Genomic DNA, 22688 nt, shown 5'->3' with positions numbered 1-22688 from the left:
TCACTGATTGATTGATTGATTGATTGTGACAACTGTATAGAAGCAAATAATTGGTCATTGTTGCTAGAAGCTTCAATGTTTTAATTGTCAGTATTCATAGATGCGTGAAGTCAAAATCTCCACTGTCTCACAGAATGTTTGCAGGCCCAAGTAGACCATTATCTAACCTACATTACATACATTTTGTTCAACAATTTGCCATCCTTAGCGTGTAAGAGACTTGACTCATGTAAAAATAGAGAATTCCGAATTGTACAATATTTAAATATCTTCCATCTACGCCTACGGAAGAACACATGACTTCTGGTTTATTAAAGCTAATTTTATGCGCACTCTCTATATCTAGTAGTGAATGTATTTATATTTTGTCTCTTAACTTTGCGGTTAGTCATAAAAATCAAAAGGCTTCTGATTTGAAAAGGGTTTCTATATGGTGGTGGCAGGCTATTTCCCCCACATTAGATTGTGAAACCGTAATTGTAGAATCTGAATTACTGTTTAGAAAACTGTCACATAATAGACCCAAGGCCTCAGTGGTTCTTAGTAGAGACTAACACAAAGATGGGATATCATTATGAATACCAAGCAGCAAGAAGGATTACAAGGCTTTGGAGATAGGTCATGCCCTATTCGTTTAAGCTACCTCAGAGTCCAAGGGCCAAACACATCTGCCATTCTTCAAATCTTCTTCTAAAATGCTTAATGAAAGAGTCCCTGGGGATATCGCTGCTAATGATTCACGCTACTATGGAATTAGTTCTTCACAACTAAATGACACCGTTATCAGTGGTGACCAGCCGAGGACTGCTGTCACCTTTACTTACCCTTTGATCAGTATGTTAATGGTTTTGCATATTACTGGCAATGGCAATGGCATCTGCTTGTTACCTTCTACCCATCTTTTCTTGCCTACCTGGGACACATCATTAGTAAGTACAAAAAAATGCGTGCCCTGGGAGCATATGACTAAGCAAACAAACACATCCAGAGAAGCACAGATGAATTTGCCATCCAAACACAGTGGCTCTCTGAAAAAACGGAAGCTTTACTTGGTTTCATTCTGAGGCTAGAACGAAGTCCAGAGAGAAGTACAGCCAAATTAGACATGTGCTTGCTTGGCTTTACTCCCTTCTACCAGGTGCATACATATAATCTGGCTTTCTCAAAAACGGACGAGTTTCTTTAATTATAAGTCATAGCTGGCATGGGCAGAAAAACATTGATCGAAACATACTTATGGTATTAAGAAAGAAGATAGGAAGAGTTTAGATAACTACTAGCAAGAGGCACAGAGTCCTTAAATATGGGTAGTTCTTCTACTCTAATAACCTATAAACACTGTGGTGACCATCTCTCACTATTCTACTGTACCCACAATCATGTCTTTCTTCAGAAGTCAACATAAGGGAACTTTTCTGTCCAACTTTTTAAAGCATTGATAGAGCTTTCATTACATACATGAACCCCTTCAAAGCAATCAGAACTGATGACTGTTCGGATTTATCATTTTATGGACATACTTAAAGGTGAACTACAATTCTACTAAATCCAACTAAATCTTGCCCATTATTCATTTATGATCCACGAGTCAGTGCCACATCTGTTCTCATTCGTTAAAAAACACTTTTTTGAATTATTTTCTTTCATTTATAAACAAAACATATACTTAACACACAAAAGCATCAAAAATAGTATAAAAAGCTCATCCCTAAACCTTATTTTACTCACTCATACACTCTTAAATGATTTTTTGGATTGAACTGGATGCTTTTCAAATATTGCCATCCCATCCAGAAAATAAAGTATACAACACACTCTAATCTTGATTTACTTGTTGGGGGAAAGTGGGGGGGGGGGGGGGGGGGGTAATTGGAAATCACCATAGTATGCTTTAATGTCTGAAAAGAATTCTCTTAAATCTGGAAACAAATGTGCTTTATAAAACTAATTTATGATTTAAATTGAATGTTAAAAATGTTTCTGTTAATAACATAAAGGAGAATGTTTTATTAAAAAGTTTTATTGAGTGGGAATTATGACTCAACATTAAATGATGGGAAGGAGTTTGCTTGATGCACAAGTTACTACTTGTGTAACGATATATCTGTAAGAGACATTAGTTAGTGATAGATTCCTTACTTTAGAATATCCCCAGGCGGCAGACTGGATCCGGAACGTTTTTCGTCAGTAGTACGTACCACTGTGCGTCGGAAGGTGGCGTCGTGCGGCTCCTTGTCCGTTGCTGGCGTCGTAGGCGCCGAGATGACATCACGGAGACTACTTAGGCGCCACCCATGCGCGCTGATGTCAATTCTGTACACGACTTTCCGCGCCAGGAATGCAGAGCCATGCAAGAAACTGACCACTGGTGCCATGAAACTATGGCCCTGAAAGGGATGAGCTTAACCCTAGAAATCAGTTCGCAGAATGGGGAGGATGGGTGGGGCGGTAAGGAATCTATCACTATTTGATGTCTCTTACAGATATATCGTTACACAAGTAGTAACTTGTGCATCTAAAAGAGACATGTTAGCGATACATTCCTTACCTTAGAATAGATACCTCAGCAACACCAACCCCGGTGGAGGGTCTGCGAACAAGATTACACCAGAAAGTCACGGAGAACAGAACGGCCAAAGAAGCCATCTCTCCGCACTTGACTGTCAAGGCAATAATGCTTTGTAAACGTGTGCAGCGAGGCCCATGTAGCTGCCTGACAAATGTCCTGCAAGGGAACGCCGCGTCCCAAGGCAGTAGTGGATGTCGTTGTCCTGGTAGAATAGGCATGCAGCCCCACAGGAGGCTCCTTCACAGCCAGCGAGTAACATGCTTTGATGCACAGAACGACCCACCGAGAGATGGTTCGTTTGTGCACGGCCCGCCCTTTTAATGACGCCCACGTAGCCAACAAAAAGTTGGTCATTCACCCAGAATGTTGTGTGCGCTTCAGCTCGAACGAGAGGGCACATTTTGGGTCCAGACCATGGAGCCTCTCTTCCTCTTTTGAAGGATGCAGAGGCGGAAAGCAGGTGAGCATAGTGATGGTCTGCCTGATGTGTAAGGGCGTGACAACCTTTGGCAAGAAAGAAGGACGAGTCCTTAAAACTACCTTGTCCGGATGAACATAAAGAAAAGGAGGTTTAGAAGAAAGTGCCTGGAGCTCACTCACTCTTCTGGCAGAGGTGATAGCTACCAGGAAAGCTGTCTGGAGAGTCGGAAGACATAAGGGACACTTATGAAGGGGCTCAAAGGGAGCGCACATCAGATAGGTCAAGAGAAGATTTAAGTACCTTTGAGACATTATGAAAGACACAGGAGGAAATGTGTGTGTAATGCCTTTGAGATAGCGATTAACAACCTGGGACTTAAAAAGAGAAGGCTGATCTGGAAGCCGCTCAATCTCCATGCCTGGAGGTGGAGACTAGACAGGTTCAGGTGGAGGACTGTCCCCTGCTGCTGTGACAGAAGATCCTCCCGAAGAGGCAGTCGGATCGGTGGATCGATCGCCATGCTGAGTAGCTCGGGATACCAGTATCTTCATGCCCAATCCGAAGCTACAAGGAGGACTTGGGCCCGGTCACGCCGAATCTTTTTCAGCATTCTGGGTAGAAGTGGTATGGGTGGAAAGGCGTACAACAGACCGCAGCACCACTCGCAATGAAAAGCGTCGCTGAGCGAGTGCCACCTTGGAAATTCCAACATGCAGAACTGATGGCATTGTGCATTCTATTCGGTGGCGCATAGATCTAACCAAGGCTCTCCCCACTGCAGAAAGGGACCTTGCGCCACGTCCGAATTCAGACGCCATCGTGATCCATCTTGCACCGGTGGCTGAGTTCATCCACCCTGGTGTTCAGAGAACCTGCCAGGTGTTGAACGACCAAGGTAATGCCTTGATGTTCCAGCCATGTCCAGAGGAGCAGAGCCTCCTGACATAGGGTCCACGACCCCACCCAGCCCTGTTTCTTGCAGTACCACATGGCGGTGGTGTTGTCTGTGAACACCTGCACTACACTTCCCCGGACAGAGGGAAGGAATGCTTTCAGTGCAAGTCGGATAGTCCAAAGCTCCAAAAGGTTGATTTGGAGCTGGGACTCCGCACGAGACCAGAGGCCTCTGATCTCCGCCTCTCCCAAGTGGCCGTCCATCCCAGGAGGGACGCATCCTTTACCACTGTGTGCTCCGGTAAGGAAGGGAGAGGGATCTGTCATTGACCCAATAGCGATTCTTGAGCCACCACTGCAATTGTCGTGCAGCCCTCCGAGATCTGGACATGATCAGACAGATATTTGCCCTGATGCTGTGCCCACTGGAACTTTAGGTCCCACTGCAGAGCCTTCATATGCCATCTGGCATGTTGCACTAGCAGGATACAGGAGGCCATCAGGCCCAGGAGCTGGAAAGTCATCCTGACTGAAACCCGGGATCGAGGCTGAAAGATCTGAATCATAACCTGAATAGCCCGGACTCGCTGTTTGGGAGGATAAACCCAAAACTGCGCCGAATCCAGAACCTCTTTGATGAAGGGGAGCTTCTGAGATGGAATCAGGTGCGACTTTAGCACGTTGGAGGAGAACCCCAGCAAATGCAGTAGGTCGGCCATAGTCTGGAGGTGGGAGACGACTGCCTGGGGCGAGCCTGCCTTCAACAAGCAGTCATCGAGATAGGGGAGTCTGGAACTCCTGATCTGTGCAGATGAGCTGTGACCACTGCCATCACTTTCGTGAACACCCAAGGGGCACTGGTGAGACCAAAGGCGAGCACGGACAACTGAAAGTGCTCTTGGCCTACCGTGAACCGCAGGTAACGCTAGTGGGCCGGCAGGACGGGGATATGAAAAAATGCAACCTGCAAGTCCAACGCTACCTTCCAGTCTCCAGGGTTGAGGGCAGTCAAGACCTGGGCCAGAGTCAACATCTTGAACTTCTCCTTCCGGAGGAAGCCATTGACGTTCCTGAGGTCCAAGATGGGGCGCAGACCCCCTTTCTCCTTCAAGGGGACCAGAAAGTAGTGGGAATAGCAACCACATCCCAATTCTGGCCCAGGAACGCGCTTGATGGCCCCCTTGGCCAAGAGGGCCGCGACTTGCTGTTGGAGAAGTGCAAAGTGATCCCCCGATATGCAGTGGAACTGAGGTGGCATGGCTGGAGGGGCAGACTCGAAGGGGAGGGAGTAGCCCCTTCGGACGATTTGCAGCACCCACCTGTCTGACAGAACACCAGTGGGCGAGGTGATGGCGAATCCTGTCATCCACCGGGCGTGAGGTGCACCCCAAAGCACAGACTAGGAAGGCTTTGAGGCAGATACTGCAGGAGCTGAGGTGGACTGACCTGCACGCTGGCCCCTGTCCCGCCACTGCGGGAACCACATCCACGTCTGAGGTTGGTTCTGCGCAGGCTTCTGGCTGAACGAACGTGTCCGGGCGCCCCTTCCGTGGTCACGAAAGGAACGAAAAGCAGACATGGCCGGGCGCATGGTGGAGAGACCCAAGAACTTGGCCGTAGCCCGGGAATCCTTAAAACGCTCCAGTGCACTGTCTGCCTTATCGCCAAACAGGCGAGTATCATCAAAAGGCATGTCCATAAGAGAACTCTGAACATCCCCTGAAAACCCAGTGGACCGCAACCAGGCGTGGCGATGGAGGGCCACTGTCGTGGAAATCGCCCCACCCAGTGAGTCCGCGGTGTCCAGGCCATCCGGATGGTGAACTTTGCTGCATCTTTCCCCTCTGCAACAGCTTGGGAAAGCATCGCCTGAACTTCTTCGGACACTGAGGCAGTGTCTGCGCAACCGTGTCTCACACAGCGTGAGAGTAGCAGCCCAAGAGGCATACAGTGTTCACCGACCGCAGCCCTAAACTGGCAGAGGAAAACAGTTTCTTGCCAAACTGTTCCAGCTTCTTAGATTCCTTATCCGGCGGGCGGTAGGAGCATTTTGGGAAGTAGAGGCTTCGATGACCAGGCTCTCCAGAGTTGGGTGGGTTGTTAAAAAGGCAGGGTCACCGGGGGCCGGGCAATGACGCCAGGCTACATTCTTATCCACAGGATCCCCCGTGGTTGGTCTAGACCAGGTGCCCATCAACACATCAGTGAACACCTCATTGAACGGTAGCAGGGGCTCCATAGAGCTTGCCGCCAGCTGAAGGACTTCAGAGAGGAGGTTAGTTTTGAGGGTCAACGTAAGCAGGTCAAGGGCCTCAGCTGCTCTATGGAGCACCACAGTGTATGTGGTGCCCTCTTCCATGGCCACAGCAGGAGGAGAAAGAAAACTAGGGTCAGAGGAGAGGTCAAGGCCACTTGCATCCTCCGACTCTTCTGCCCACTTCTGTTCCGATTCGCACTGCCATGCAAGAGGGTCGTCAGACCCCTCCCAGTCGCCCCCTTCCTCCACTGCCCGTGGCACAGGCTGCGGAGACGAATGCCGGGCCTCCAGCAACTTACGAGACCGCTCACGCAAGGCCTTTGGAGCCATGGCCAGACAGTCGGAACATGACTGTAGTCATGGTCGCGCTCCAGACAGTAGAGACAGACGCCATGGGGTCGGCCACAGACATCGTACGGTGACAGGCCCGCAGGATTTAAACCTAGGAATCCCTATGGGGCACCAGGAGTCAAAGACTCAAAAAAGTGGAGACAAAAGTCTCAAAAAGTTAGACAGAAAGTGACTAGGGGACGTTACGTGCTCTAACCGGATCTGCACTTGCTAGCGCGAAAAAAAAAGAACTGACGTCAGCGCGCATGGGTGGCGCCTAAGTAGTCTCCGTGACATCATCTTGGCGCCTACAATGCCAGGGACGGACGCGGAGCCGCACGTCGCCACCTTCTGACGCGCAGGGGTACTGGTGATGGAAAACTTTCCGGATCCAGTCTGAAGCCTGGGGAATCTAAGGTAAGTAATCTATCACTAACGTGCCTCTTTCAGATTTGATAGTTTCACTGGCATTGTTTACTTGCCAAGGCTAATAGGATTATTACATTGAGGACTACAACTCTACTACTGCACTTTAAATAGCTCATGGCTGAATGCTATCTTGATTCAGGTTCACAAAAAAAGATCCTGTTTATTATTGATTATTATTGATGCACAATCGTTTCCCTAAAGAACAAATTACTTAACTTTGGTAACCCTTTTCATGTGGAGACTATCTACCCTCAGATCCCTTACCTTAAAATATTATCCAGGCATCAGAATGTATCCGGAAAATCTTGAGCAGTGTCTCTGCTCAATGGTAGATGGCACCTACTGCTCTGCGTTGTCGTCAACGCCTCATATGATGTGCATGGTGCTTATCTAGGCACCATCCATCATCCTGACATCAGTTTCCTTCATGATACATTCCACCCCCACAGCAGCAGAGCCACATCAGACTATTTCTTACCAGTGTATTGGATTGAATAGGACCTTCCATATGAGGAAGTGCAATTCACAAAGTGGGGAGGAAGGGAGGGTTGGTAAGGGTCTGTGGTTGGATAGAGTCTACCATTAAAAGGCATTACTGAAGGTAAGTAACTTCGTCTTCTGGAAGAGACATCTAACCACAGATTCCTTACCTTAGAATAGATACCACAGCAATAGATGCCTCAGTGGAAGGGCTGCAAACTGACTTATATCAAGACATCCTGCAAGACTGAGCGGACAAAGTGCCCCTCTCAACTGTCCTGACAATCCAGTCAGCAGAGCTTCGTGAAGATGAAGGGACAACCCTTGTGGCTTCCTGACAAATTTCGAGAACAGGGACTCCGTGTGCTAATACAGTAGTTGCAGCCTTGGCTCTGGTAGAGTGAGTCCCCAAGTCTTTTTAAGGCTGCTTCTTCGCCAATGCATAGCAGATTTTTATGTAGAGTATGAGGTATTTACCAGCTTTAAAGTAAAGTCCAACAATGAGTGGGTACAGTCCTTCATTAAACTGGTGGTGAACGGGCCTCTTGGGTATGGAGTGAGACCAAAGGGGCCTGACTAGGGAACCAAAGTGGCCCTGGCAAAAGAGAGCTTAAACCAGCCTTGCTCCTTTCATCTTCTCATACAGTCTCTCCCTTTTCCTCCATCAATTCTCTCTCTCTCCTCTTCTTTGCCTCTTCTCCCTCTCTGATTGCTTGCTCTCAACCTTTAACCTCCCTCCCTCTCTTTCTCTCTTCCTTTAAGCCTATCTGTGCCTGTTGCAATTAACCTAGGGGAGCTGGGGAAAGTGACAGAAAGGCAAGGGCACCAACCCTGTGGGAAAATGCCCAGCGGAATAAAAGGCCTGTCTGGTCCTGGGGGCTGAGGTTGCCAATAATCTCTTCAAAGTACTCAGCAGATACCAGCAATAATACAAATTCCATGAGCTTCTTGGTTCCTTTTTCTCCTCTGGTGATCTATCAGATCTAAATTGTGTACCACCTCTCTTTGAACAATATATATCTGCTTTACCATAAAGTATCTAATCACTTGAACCTTATTTACTAAAGATCCTGAATTATTGTGGCATCAGGCATAAAGTGCAGAGGGACCAGAGTTCTTGTTACTACCTAATGATGGAAACACAAGCTAATTCGGACTAGAAACAGATGCAAGGACATGTACATATTTCTAAGGGTGAATGAATACAGTACTTTTTGAATGTTCGAGAAAACGTTAGTGGGGAAAGCTAGACCTGCTTTGTGGGAGCAATAAGGTATTACTAAGTTGACCACAGGAATTCGGAGAAGAAGAAGCTTTACAATGCCTCTCCTTATTGAAGGGAAGAGAATTTACATTTTTTTTAGGTAAAGGCACTAAATGGTTGCTTTTATGGTTTCTTCCTGCAAGCATGAGCAATCAATTACCTGCAGTGTACAAGAACTGGTTCGCTCTCCACTCTTTTTTCCCTCACACAGTTTACGAAGTCCAAGAAGTCAGAGGAGTCATCAGGAACACCATGATCAGGCCATGCAACGTACTGGAGATGTGTAACAGTATGCTCTGTACCACTCTAAAAAACAAAAAAAAGTCTTAATGTGATTAAGTCTCTTAAATTAATATTTTGTGAATGTACACACACACATTATATCATTATATATAAATATAAATATATATATATATATATACATATATATATGCACAAGATACTTACCTTCGGTAACGATATATCTGTAAGAAACAGTAGTTAGTGTTAGATTCCTTACCTTAGAATATCCCCAGGCGTCAGACTGGATCCTGAAAGTTTTTTAGTCAGCAGTACCCTTGCGCATCGATAGGCGTCGTCTGTGGCTCCGCGTCAGTCGTCGGAGTCGTGATCGCCGGTTTGACGTCGTCGGAGTACTTAGACGCTGCCCTCACGTGCTGACGTCAGTTCTGTACACAGCTTTCCATGCCAGGAACGCAGAGCCATGCAAGAAACCGACACTGGTGCCATAAACTAGGGCCCTCAAAGGGAGATACCTTAACCCTAAATATCGGTTCGCAGAACGGTAAGGATGGGTGGTGCGGTAAGGAATCTAACAATAACTACTGCTTCTTACATACATTTCGTTAGTAAAGGTAAGTAACTTGTGCATCTGAAAGAAACAGGTTAGTGTCAGATTCCTTACCTTAGAATAGATACCCCAGCAATACTAACCCGGGTGGAGTGTCTGTGAACCAAGATAACACCAGAAAGTCCTGGAGAAAAGAACGGCCGAAAAAGCCATCTCTCAGGACTTGGCTGTCCAGGCAGTAGTATCTAGCAAACGTGTGCAGCGAGGCCCACGTAGCTGCCTGACAGATGTCTTGCAAGGGGACTCCCCGACCCAGGGCAGTAGTAGCGGCCGTGGCCCGAGTGGAATGGGCGTGCAGCCACACAAGAGGCTCCTTTTTCGCCAAAGAGTAACAGACCTTGATGCACAAAACGACCTACGAGAGACGGTCTGCTTGTGCACCACCCATCCCTTATTATCGCCCACGTAACCAACAAAGAGCTGGTCGTCCACCCGGAACTGGCATGTGCGGTCTAGATAAAAGGAGAGCGCACGTTTTGGGTCCAGACAGTGGAGCCTCTCTTCCTCTTTCGAGGGATGCGGAGGCGGAAAGAAGGTGGGCAAGGTGATGGACTGCCCAATATGAAAGGCTGTAACCACCTTGGGCAGGAAAGAAGGACGAGTTCTCAGAACAACCTTGTCCGGATGGACAGAGAGGAAAGGAGGCTTAGAAGACAGAGCCTGGAGCTCACTCACTCTACTGGCAGAGGTGATGGCAACCAGGAATGCAGTTTTAAGAAGACGAAGAGGACAGTTATGAAGTGGCTCAAAGGGAGCGCACATCAGATAAGTCAGTACAAGGTTCAAGTCCCACTGAGGCATCACAAAGGGAACAGGAGGGAACATGTGTGTGATGCCTTTCAAGAATCTATTTACAACAGGGGACTTGAAAAGAGAAGGATGATCAGGAAGCCTTAAGAAGGCTGAAATGGCCGAGAGATAGCCTTTGATAGTGCCCAGAGCAAAGCCCTGCTGGGTAAGAGAAAGAAGGAAGAGGAGAACCTCTGAAAGGGGGGCAGAAAGTGGATCCACAGCCTATGCTGTGCACCATGCCACAAATGTGTTCCACCTGCAGGCGTATACTGTCTTTGTGGAGGGATGCCTGGCTGCCAGAATCACATCACAGACTTCAGGAGGCAAGTCAAATTGCCTCAACTGTCGCCGCTCAATCTCCACACATGTAGGTGGAGACTGGACAGGTTCAGGTGGAGGACCGTCCCCTGCTGCTGCGACAGAAGGTCCTCCTGCAGAGGCAGACGAATCGGGGGATCGAATGACATGCTGATTAGCTCCAGATACCAGTATCTTCGTGCCCAGTCCGGAGCCACAAAGACTTGGGCCCGGTCTCGCCTGATCTTCTTCAGCACTCTGGGCAGAAGTGGTATAGGCGGAAAGGCGTACAATAGACCGCAGCTCCACTCGCGACGAAAAGTGTCTCAGAGCGCGTGCCTCCTTGGAAATTCCAAAGCACAGAACTAATGACATTGTGCGTTCTCTTCAGTGGTGAATAGATCTAACCAAGGCTCTTCCCACTGCTGAAAGAGACCTTGCGCCTCGTCCGAGTTCAGACGCCATTCGTGATCCACCATGCACAGGCGGCTGAGTTTGCTTGCCCTGGCATTCAGGGAATCTGCCAGGTGTTGAACCACCAGGGTGACGCCCTGGTGTTCCAGCCATGTCTAGAGGTGCAGAGCCTCCTGACAAAGCATCCATGACACCACCATGCCCTGTTTGTTGCAGTACCACATGGTGGTGGTGGTGTCCGTGAACACCTGCACTACACTTCCCCGGACAGAGGGAAGGAATGCCTTCAGTGCAAGCCAGATTGCCCGCAGCTCCAGAAGGTTGATATCGAGCCTGGACTCCGCCAGAGACCAGAGGCCCCTGATCTCCGCCTTTCCCATGTGGCCCCCCCATCCCAGGTGGGACGCATCAGTCATTACTTCGTGCTCGGTTGGGGAAGGGAGAGGGATCTGCCACTGACCCAATCGCGGTCCGTGAGCCACCACTGCAACTATCTCGCAGTGCCCTCCCAGATTCGGACATAGTCAGACAGATTGACCTGATGCTGTGCCCACTGAAACTTCTGGTCCCACTGCAGAGCCCGCATCCGCCACCTGGCGTGATGCACCAGCAGGATGCAGGAGGCCATCAGCCCCAGGAGCCGCAGCGTCAAACTGACCAAGACTCGTGATGAAGGCTGAAAGATCGGAATCAGAGCCTGAATATCTCGAACCCACTGCTCGGGAGGATAAACCCGAAACTGTGCCGAGTGCAGAACCCCTCCGATGAAGAGGACCTTCTGAGAGGGGCACAGGTGTGACTTCGATAAATTGTTGGAGAACCCTAGCGAGTGCAGGAGATCGGCCGTAGTCTGGAGGTGGGAGACGACTGTCTGGGGCAAGCCGGCCTTCAACAACAAGTCGTCGAGATAGGGGAAGACTGAAAGCCCTGATCTGCGCAGATGTGCTGCAACCACTGCCATCACTTTCGTGAACACCCGAGGGGGACTGGTGAGGCCGAAGGGGAGCACAGTAAACTGAAAGTGCTTGTGGCCTACCGTGAACTGCAGGTAGCGCCGGTGGGCCGGCAGAACGGGAATGTGGAAATATGTGTACTGCAAGTCCAACGCTACCATCCAGTCTCCAGGGTCTAGGGCAGCTAGGACATGAGCGAAAGTCAGCTAAAGTCAGCATCTTGAAATTCTCCTTCCGAAGGAAGCCGATGACGCTCCGGAGGTCCAAGATAGGGCGCAGGCCTTCTTTCCCCTTCTTGGGTACCAGAAAATAGTGGGAGTAGCAACCACGTCCTACTTCTGGCCCAGGAACGCACTTGATGCCCCCTTGGCCAAGAGGGCCATAACTTCCTCCTGCAGAAGTTGCAAGTGATCCCCCGACATTCGTGGTACTTTGGTGGCATGGCTGGAGGGGTCGCCTCGAAGGGGAAGAAGTAGTCCCTTTGGACGATTTGAAGCACCCACCTGTCGGAGTACGCCAGTGGAGGAGGTGATGGTGGACCCTGCCCCTCACTGGCATTGAATGGGCCTGAAAGGTCGGACTAGGAAGGTTTTGAGGCAGATGCTACGGGAGTGGATGTGGACTGGCTGTGCCGCTGTCCTCCTGCACAGCCACAGCGATTACCACGTCCCCGACCGCGTTGAGGTTGGTTCTGCTGCCTGTGGCTAAACAAACCTGCTGGGGCGCCCCTTCCTTGGCCACGAAAAGGGCGAAAAGCAGAAGTCTGCTGGCACTGGCCCGACAGGCCCAAGGACTTGGCCGTAGCCCTGGAGTCCATGAAAAGCTCAAGCGCACTGTCTGCTTTGTCACCAAAAAGGCGACGGCCATCGAAGGGCATGCCCATGAGCGTGGACTGACATCCCCCGAAAAATTAGCGGACCTCAGCCAGGCATGGCGACGGATCGCCACTGTTGTGGAAATCTCTCTGCCCAGGGAGTCTGTGGTATCAAGACTACATCTGATGGAATAACGTGCTGCATCCCGCCCCTCAGTATGTGCTTGGGGGAGCTGTGCCTGGGCCTCCTCCGGACACTGGGGCAGCACGTCCGCAACCGTGTCCTACAAGGAGTGGGTGTAACGGCCCAAAAGGCAAGCGGTGTTGATCGACCACAACCCCAAACTCAATGAGGAGAACAGTTTCTTTCCAAACTGATCAAACTTTTTGGATTCTCGATCTGGAGGAGCAGTCGGGAACGCGGTCTGGGATGTAGAGGCCTTGATCACCAGGCTCTCAGGGGTGGGGTGAACGGACAGAAAGCAGGGGTCGCCCGGAGCCGGGCGGTGGAGTCAGGCCACATTCTGATCCACGGGGGCACTGTGGAGGGCTTGGACCAAGTGCCCATCAGAACATCCTTGAGGGATTCATTAAATGGCAGCATAGGCTCCGAAGAGCTTACTGGCGGCTGAAGCACCTCGGTGAAGAGATTAGTCCTCATGGCCGCAGCAGGGAGCTCAAGAGCCAAGGCCCTGGCTGCCCTGCGCAACATCACACCATATGCAGCACCCTCCTCCATAGCCACGAAGGGAGGAGAGATGAATCCAGTGTCAGGTGAGGTACCTAGACCACTGGCCTCCCCCAGCTCATCTGCCCAGTCCTGGCTTAACTGGCACTGTTGTGCCAGAGGGTCCTCAGACCCCTCCCAGTCCTCCCCTTCATCCATGTCCTTATAAACAGGCAAAAATGACGGAGCCGGTTCATAGGTAAATGGCTCACCAACCGACACGGAGACGGTGCTGAGGGGCGGCGCTCTGACGCCAGACCCGGACTGAAACCGGGGGCGTCGTCGTCCGAAGACGGCGCCGGGAGTGACACCAATGGAGTTGGCGCAGGCGGAGGAGTCGTAAGGTCAACCGGCGTCGACCGGGATCCAGGCCTCGATCCCCAAGGGCCCTGCGGAGTCGGGACCGAAGTCGACGAAGGTGACAGGGCCGAAGCCCCCCGACGGCGCAGAGGCCAAAGCTGTCGGCCCGCTAGGGTCCAAATTCGGGTCTGCGGGCCCGCAGGCGCGTTGGCAGGCCTTAAAGGAGGTAAGTGAGTCCTCATCGCCACAAGGAAGTCAGGTATCTCCTCCAGCTTCGCATGCAGACCAGGGACTGGAAGGTATGGGACCGGATGTGACGCCCGCGGCTCCGGTGGAGCCGCGCGGGTGGTGTCACCCGAACCCTCAGCCGCGTCGGGGAACCAGCTAGGGGAGTCAGAAGAGTGATGTCGCCTCTTCGGCTTCTTATTCCTCGACTTACCGGAGGACTTTCAGCCTTACGAGTGGTGATGGCTCGACGAGAGTCGATGGCTGCAGCTCCGCGACCGGTCCCTCGACTTCCTCCTCGACCGGAGCCGATTGCCGGATCTCGAGGACCTTGCAGGACTGCTCCCGCCTAGCCTTCGAGGTCAAGTCCCTGGCAGTCGGGGCACGACTTGTCGTCGTAGTCGGCCTGAGGCAGTAGAGACTCCGGCGGTGGGGTTTGGTCGCCGACATCAGGCGGTGACAGGCGTTGCACGGCTTGAGCCCAGGCATCCCTACCGGCACCAGGAGTCGATATCGACTTGAAAAAAATAGGCAGAAATAGGCCAAAAAGTTAGTCGAATAGGGTACAAGCTCTTCCCGGATCTGCACTTGCTGGCGCGGTAAAAAGAAGAACTGACATCAGCGCGCAAGGGAGGCGTCTAAGTTCTCCGTCGACGTCATCCCGGCGATCACGACGCCGACGACGGACACGCAAGTACACTGCTGACGAAAAAACTTTCCGGATCCAGTCTGACGCCTGGGTATATTCTAAGGTAAGGAATCTAACACTAACCTGTTTCTTTCAGATATATTTATAGATATATATATATATAGGTAATGAAAATAAATGTGGTTCAGTAACACATTTTGCGTAATTGTACTAATAAACGCATATTGACATATTCATTACTACCAAGTAAAGGTCACAGTCGAGGTTATCGCGGTATGGCAAAAATGACATGAGTAAAACACCCAACCGTCTCAGAGATCATATGTAACAATTACTTTAGAAGGGAAACAACTCTTTTGACAGTCACTACATCTCTTCCCTGCAGTTTTAACATGTTCCAAAAATGTAACCCCTTGCATACTGATTTTCTATTAAAACAAGTACACATGAAAAACTAACAAGGCATAAACACTATATGGAGATGTGCTGAGTATAACATGATATTATGCTATTTCTTAACACTGTTAAGCAAAAGGAGGGGGCAGCATGACTCCTGTCCATTTCCACAGTCAAGAATGGTAATAAATAGCAGATATTATATATCTGGCTCTGTATATACCAAAGTAAGGTATAGTGTGTGCAGAGTACAGGGAGTCCGCAGCAATATAGCAGGTGCTAAATTAGATAAGTACTAACAGCTGTCTTTGTGGTAGTGTGGGCGAGCAGTAAGGCTTATCCATAGAGTGTGTTAAACAATTATTGTATTCACTCAATCAAGACTGAAGGCACACACTCATAGACTGAATCCAGACCAGTTGGGCAAGTATAAAAAAGGTATACTTATGTTTTATTTTTAGAACCAAGCAGGACTTGGCACAGGTCAGTAAAATATACTCTCAAATGAAGGACTTCACATGGAAATGCAGTTGTGGTTGAATTTGCAATAGCTACAGCTTGGTTTTGATTCAGGAAGCAGTTTCCATTACACAATAATTACTTTAAGAATACTTTTCAGTTAGTTTGGGATTACATTGAGTTCTGGGGGTGGTATGCCTAAATACCACACACATGATCTCACAATACAAGGTAAGTAAGACTTATCTTGGCTTGAGGTAAAGTTACTCTGTTTCCCATACAAAACAACAGTTCGAAACTTCGAACATTTTAGGCCCAAAATCATACAACACATGTTCCTATGGAAGAAAAATAGTTATCGGTTTCACAGGTAAATAAACGTCTTACAAGTTGCACCACCAGTGGCACAGGGGCGGCCGGGTGCAGAGTGCAGAGGCCCAAAATTAGCTAAGGGGGCCTTGGGTTAGGGGCTGCTTAGGAGCAGGCCACTCGGGTGTGGGACCAAAGCTCCTGGGGTTAAGGTCAGCACTGCAGGGGCCAACAATAAGCACAGGAGCTGCTCCACCAGCAGCACTGGGGCAGCCGGGTAAAGCGTGCTAAGGAGACATTGGAGACCCTCTGTTTTTCAACTAAGACCTTTGGATTGGCAAAGTTACTGCAGGGTCGGGCTGGGGGCTTCCTGAAGAGGACCACCGGCTGGAGAAGTTGGGTTCGCGGGGGATGCTTGGACACCATTGGTTGAGCCACCCAAGGCTGTGGGGCATCGGGTGTGGGATTGTCTTCTGGCATTGGGTTTTCTTACCAGATTGTGGGGACCCTTCAGGTTGAAGCTGCAGGCGTCTTGGAGCTTGAGGGAGGTAGGTATCACCAGATCCCAAGTCAGGATCGCTGGGGAGACCTCCTGGTGGGATTGGGCCACTCAAACTCGTGCCATGAGCGTTGGGTGCAGAATGGCAGTCGCCAGAATCCGGATTCTGATCTTGGAGTCTCTGTTGAGCAAATCCAGTGACCACGGGAGACCGAGTATGTGGGGTGAGTGCAGGGCAGGTCTTCCTGGCTCTGGGGGTGCTACTGGACACACCAGTTTCTACGCTGTAGTCGGGTTGAAGAAAAGACAGGCTGGTAGGACTTGGGCCAAAGCAGTAGATGTCCTCTTCTTCTAAGTCAGTACGGCTCTTCCGTACTTCTTTCTTCCTCGAATCTAAGGAGGCAAGGTTCAGGGTCAGCCCTAAATACTAAGTTTAGGGGCGTTAAAGAACAAGTTACTTATCTTCGGTAACAATATATCTGTAAGAAACATTAGTTAGTGATAGATTTCTTACCTTAGAATTACCCCCAGACGTCAGACTGGATCTGGAAAGTTTTGGCAGCAGTACCACTGCACGTCAGAAGGTGGCATTGTTGTTAGCCAGAGAATAACAGGCTTTAATACACAAGATGACCCATCGGGAGATAGCTCTCTTGTGCACGGCTCGACCTTTCTTGGCGCCATCATAGCCAACGAAGAGCTTGTCATCTACCGGAAACTGTTGTGCACGATTCAGGTAAAAGGAGAGCACATGTTTTGGGTCCAGAAGGGGGAGCCTCTCATCCTCTCTGGAAGGATGCAGAAAGAAGGTGGGCAAAGTGATGGTCTGCCCGAAGTGGAAGGCAGTCACAACTTTTGGCAGAAAGGATGGATGCATTGTGAGCACAGCCTTGTCTGGATGGACAGACAGAAAAGGAGGTTTACAAGAAAGAGCCTGAAGCTCACTCACTCTCCTGGCAGAGGTGAAGGCAACCAGGAAAGCAGTCTTCAAAGTCAGCAGACGAAGAGGACAGTTGTGAAGAGGCTCAAAGGGAGTGCACATTGAATATGCAAGAACCAGGTTCAAGTCCCACTGTGGCATCACGAAAGGAATAGGAGGGAAAAGAGGAGTATTGCTTTTGAGAAATCTATTTTCAACAGGGGACTTGAAAAGAGACAGCTTATCAGGGAGGCTGAGAAAGGTGGAAATGGCAGAAAGGTAGCCCTTGATAGTGCCCAGAGCAAAGCCCTGCTGGGCCAAAGAAAGAAGGAAAAGAAGAACTTACTGAAAAAGGAGCACAAAGGGGATCCACAGCCTTTGCTGTGCACATGTCACAAATATGTTCCACCTGCAGGCGTTTAACAACTTAGTGGAGGGACGCCTGGCTGCCAGAATGATATCACAGACTTCAGGAGGCAAGCCGAAAGGAATCAACTGCTGCTGCTCAATCTCCATACAAAGAGGTGGAGATTGGACAGGTTCGGTTGGACTTCCCGAAGAGGCAGTCGGATCAGGGGATCGATCGTCATACTGAGTAGCTCGGGATACCAAACTCTTTGAGCTCAGTCTGGAGCTACAAGAATGACTTGGGCCCGGTCGCGTCTCATCTTCTTCAGCACTCTGGGCAGAAGTGGTATAGGAGGAAAGGCACACTTGCGACGAAAAACATCGCCTAGCAAGTGCCGACTAGGAAATTCCAATGTGCAGAACTGCTGACATTGCGGGTTCTCTTCGGTGGCGAATAGATCTAACCAAGGCTCTCCCCACTGTTGAAAGAGACCTTGCGCCATGTCCGAGTGAAGACCCCATTCGTGATCCATTATACACCTGCGGTTGAGCACGTCCGCCCTGGCGATCAGCGAACCTGCCAGGTGTTGAACCACCAGGGAAATGCCCTGGTGTTCCAGCCATGTCCAGAGGCGCAGAGCCTCCTGACATAGGGTGCACGACCCCACCCCGCCCTGTTTGTTGCAGTACCACATGGCAGTGGTGTTGTCTGTGAACACCTGCACTACTTTTCCCTTTGAGAGAGGGAAGGAACGCCTTCGGTGCAAGTCGGATCGTCCGAAGCTATAGAAAGTTGATATGGAGCCTGGGCTCCGCCGGATGCCGGAGGCCTCTGATCTCCGCCTCTCCCATGTGGCCCCCCAGACCAGGAGGGACGCGTCCATCACTACTGTGTGCTCCGGCTGGGGAAGGGAGAGGGATCTGCCATGGACCCAATGCCAGTTTGTGAGCCACCACTGTAGCTGCTGTCAGTGCCCTCTGAGATCTGGATGTAATCGGACAGGTTCCCCTGATGCTGCGCCCACTGGAATTTCAGGACCCACTGCAGAGCCCGCATATGCCACCTGGCATGGGTGAACTGCAGGATGTAGGAGGCCATGAGGCCCAGCAGCCTCAGGGTTATCCTGAACGAAACCCAGGATAGAGGCTGAAAGATCGGCATCATAGCATGAATATCCTAGATTCGCCATTCCAGAGGATAGGCCCAAAATAGCGTTATATCCAGAACCTCTCCAATGAAGGGGAGCTTCTTCGAGGGAATCAGGTGCGACTTCGACACATTGATGGATAACCCCAGCAAATGCAGGAGGTCGGCCATAGTCTGGAGGTGGAGGCGACCGTCTGGGGTGAGCCCGCCTTCAACAGCCAGTAGTAGAGTTAGGGGAAGACTGGAACACCTAATCTGCGCAGATGAGCTGTGACTACCGCCATCACTTTCATTAACATCCGAGAGGTGCTGGTAAGGCCATAGGGAAGCACGGTAAACGGAAAGTGCTTGTGACCTACTGTGAACCGCGGGTAACTCATGTGGGCCAGCAGGATGGGAATGTGGAAATATGCCTCGTGCAGGTCCAAAGCTAGCATCCAGTCTCCAGGGTCTAGGGCAGACAAGGCCTGAGCCAGAGTTAGCATCTTGAACTTCTCCTTCCGGAGGAAGCGATTTACCTCCCTGAGGTCCAAGATAGGACGCAAGCCCCGATCCTTCTTGGGCACAAGAAATTGTGGGAGTAACACCAACGTCCTACATCTGGTGCTGGAACGCGCTCGATGGCCCGCTTGGCCAAGAGGGCCACGACTTCCTGTTGAAGAAGTGCCAAGTGATCCCCTGACTTGAGGTGGTGCTGGGGTGGCATGGCTGGAGGGGTAGTCTTGAAGGGGAGGGAGTAGCCACAGCAGACTATTTGTAAAACCCACCTATACGAAGTGATGGTGCGCCAGTGGGGGAGGTGATGGAGAATCCTGCCGCCCACTGGTGTTTGATGGGCCTGAAAAACCAGTCTAGGAAGGTTTTGGGGCAGTGGTGGAAGTGGACTGACCCGCCCGCTGGCCCCCTGACCCGCCTCTGGGGGTCCGACATCCGAGCTGAGAATGCTGCTGTTGCGGCCTGTGGCTCTGAAGAGAACGTGTTGGGGCGCTGCTTTCATGGCCACGAAAAGAGCGAAAAGCAGAAGGCAGAGGCGGGCGCGTGGTGGAAAGGCCCAAGGACTTGGCCGTAGTTTGGAAGTCCTTAAAACGCTCCAACACACTATCTGCCTTGTTGCCAAAAAGGCGACTGCCATCAAAGGGCATGTCCTTCAGGCTGTTCTGGACATCGCCTGGAAAGTCAGTGGTTCTCAGCCATACGTGATGGCGTAGCGCCACTGTCGTGGAAATCACTCTGCCCAGCGAGTCGGCGATGTCAAGGCCACAACGAATCGTGAACTTAGCTGCATCTCTCCCCTCAGCAATAGCCTGGGAGAGCACTGTCCGCGCCTCCTCCGGAAACTGAGGCAGGACCTGGGCCACCGTATCCCACACAGAGTGGGAATAATGGCCTATGACGCATGCGGTTTTGGGAGAGGAATATGGGGTCGCCTGGGCGATGGCGTCGGGCCACGTTCCTATCCACAGGAGCCCCTGTATTGGGCCGGGACCAGGTGCCCAAAAGGACGTCCGAAAGTGTATCATTAAAGGGCAGCAGCAGCTCCGCAGAGGAAGCCGCCGGCCAAAGCACTTCTGTCAGGAGGTTAGTCCTGATGGCCACTGTAGGGAGCTCAAGGTGGAGAGCCTCTGCTGCCCTATGCAACACCACTAAATAAGTACCACCCTCCTCCGTAGCCACGGTAGAAGGAGACAGTGCGCCAGGTTCTGGTGAGAAATTCACATCACAGTCGTCCCCAAAATCCTCTGCCCAGCCCGGGTCTATCTGGCATTGGGCTGGGAGAGGATCTTCAGACCCCTCCCAGTCCTCCCCTTCCTCCATAACCTGCTGGGCAGGTGGGAAAGATGGATGAGGATGGAAATAGGGATAAATATTCCCCATTGACATCGGAATTGGGATCGATCGACACCGGTCCGGCACCGTCTCCACGTCGGGGTGGAAGCCGGGGACTACATCGGCCAGGAGGGTGGAGGTCATACGAGGTCAACCGACATCAGCTGGGATCCATGAATGGATCCATGGCAATCTTGGATCATGGAGCCATCGACGATATCGCGGCAGGAGCCGCCGACTCAAAAGGCTGAGAACCCCCAGTCAGACCCGGGCTGCCCAAAGGTGCACCAGCGGGGGCCGAAGGGCCAAAGAGGCAGGTCATGGCAGACAGGAATTCCTGCAGCTGGGCCGGAGTCGCCGACGGACCCAGGAGGGGCAGGTTGGCCGACGGCGACTGCGTAGGCTCCGCCGTAGCCGAGGGGGAGGTACCATCCGTACCCTGAGCCATGTCGCGCCACAGGCTAGGGGAAGGCGAAGAGCGACATTGCTTCTTCGACTTCTTGCGCCTTACCTAACCCCAAGTACGAACACTTCGTTGAACGATGGTGGTGGCTTGACCTCCCACGGGACCGGGATCTTGAACGGCGTGGAGCCGACTCCCGGGCCTCAAGCAGCTTTCTGGACTGCTCCCGCAAAGTTTTCGGAGCCATGGCCCATCAGTCAGCGGCACGACTCGGGGGCCTAGTCGCGCCCCAGGCGGTAGAGGCAGTTGTGCTGCGGATCCGTCACCGACATCATGTGGGGACAAACCAAGCAAGACTTGAAACCGGGCATGCCTACACACCAGGAGTCAAAGACTCAAAAAGACAGAGACAAAAGTCCCAAAAAACTCAGTCAAAAATTGACTGGGGGTACCGCTCTCTCCGGATCTGCGCATGCTGGCGTGGAAAAAGAAAGAACTGATGTCAGCGCACAAGGGCGGCGTCTAAGTAGCTGCTGCGACATCATCCTGGTGATCACGATGCCTACGACGGACTCGGAGACGCACAACGCCATCTTCCAACGCGCTGGGGAACTGCTGACGAAAACTTTCTGGACCCAGTCTGATGCCTGGGGGTAATTCTAGGGTAAGGAATCTATCACTAATGTGTCTCTTTCAGATTCCCTCAACTGCCACTGCTCAATCTCCATGCATGAAGGTGGAAAGTACGCAGGCTCAGGTGCAGAACCCTGCCCTGCTACTGTGACAGGATATCCTCCCAAAAGGAAAGCCTGACCTGAGGACAGATTCTCATACTCAGGAGTTCTGGATACCATACTCTGTTCGCCCAATATGGAGCCACCACAATAACTTGAGCCGGTCAGTTCTGATCTTTTTCAGAACTCTGGAGAATAGGTATCAGTGAAAAGGAGTCGCCTAATCAAGTCTAGTCAGAATGAGTATTCGAGCAAGAACCGTTTTGTAAACTCAGAAATGCCTTAAACAGTTATCTGGCTTTGGATCCCACTGAAAAGCTAGGTTCGACCGATGCAGCTGGTAGTTCCTACTTTAGCCACAGAAGGAGCGAAGAGAGGAGTGCGTCTGAAATTGGGCCATGGTGAACTCTACTTTGAAAAGCTGAATCAGTCTTGTCACTGAAGAGGTGAGTGCCATCGAAAGGTAGGTCCAAAAGGGATGCTCGGACATCCTGCGAGAAGCCAGTTTATCTCCCCCAGATGTGGCGACGAAGTACCACTGATGAAGTAATGAACCTGCTCAGCAAATCTGTCATCTCCAGCACACATCTGATAGTGAACTTGGCTGTATCCATGATTTCAGAAATAGCCTGGATCAAGTCTCCTCCAAGACCAGGGGCACCACCTGTGCAACCTAGTCCCACACTGTGTGACTCTATTGCCCCAAAAGAGGCACGTGGTATTCACTGAATGCATTGCAAGGCTGGTGAAAGAGAAAATTATCTTCCTGAACATATCCAGCCTCTTGGATTTCCTATCCGGTGGAGTGGTGGGGAATGTGCAGTGATGAACCCTAGCGGCTGAGGCCTGCACCACCAGGCTCTGAGGGATCAGGTGTTGGATGAGGAAAACTACGAGCCCAGGAGCTGGGGAGGAGGCGGCGTGCGATTGACCAGTGCACCGGAGTCCTTGTGCAGGGCTTGACACAGGAGCCGAAAAAGGA

General features: G+C 51.0%; 1 protein-coding gene across 8 annotated transcripts in view; it reads right to left on the bottom strand.

Annotated features, from left to right (window-relative positions):
• PTPN3 (protein tyrosine phosphatase non-receptor type 3) overlaps positions 1 to 22688 on the bottom strand; it is a 1864164-nt gene that overhangs the window by 38441 nt on the left and 1803035 nt on the right. For all 8 annotated transcript variants that reach the window (XM_086965368.1, XM_086965363.1, XM_086965366.1 and 5 more), the window contains one exon: positions 8805 to 8950. In XM_086965368.1, coding sequence (XP_086821494.1) covers positions 8805 to 8950 — 146 coding nt within the window. The remainder of the gene's footprint in view (positions 1 to 8804; positions 8951 to 22688) is intronic.

The sequence above is a fragment of the Lissotriton vulgaris genome, chromosome 4_1 (assembly GCF_964263255.1).
Source record: "Lissotriton vulgaris chromosome 4_1, aLisVul1.2, whole genome shotgun sequence".
Classification (NCBI taxonomy): domain Eukaryota; kingdom Metazoa; phylum Chordata; class Amphibia; order Caudata; family Salamandridae; genus Lissotriton; species Lissotriton vulgaris.
Note: the sequence above shows the minus strand (reverse complement) of the source record. Positions and strands in the feature narration are given on the sequence as shown.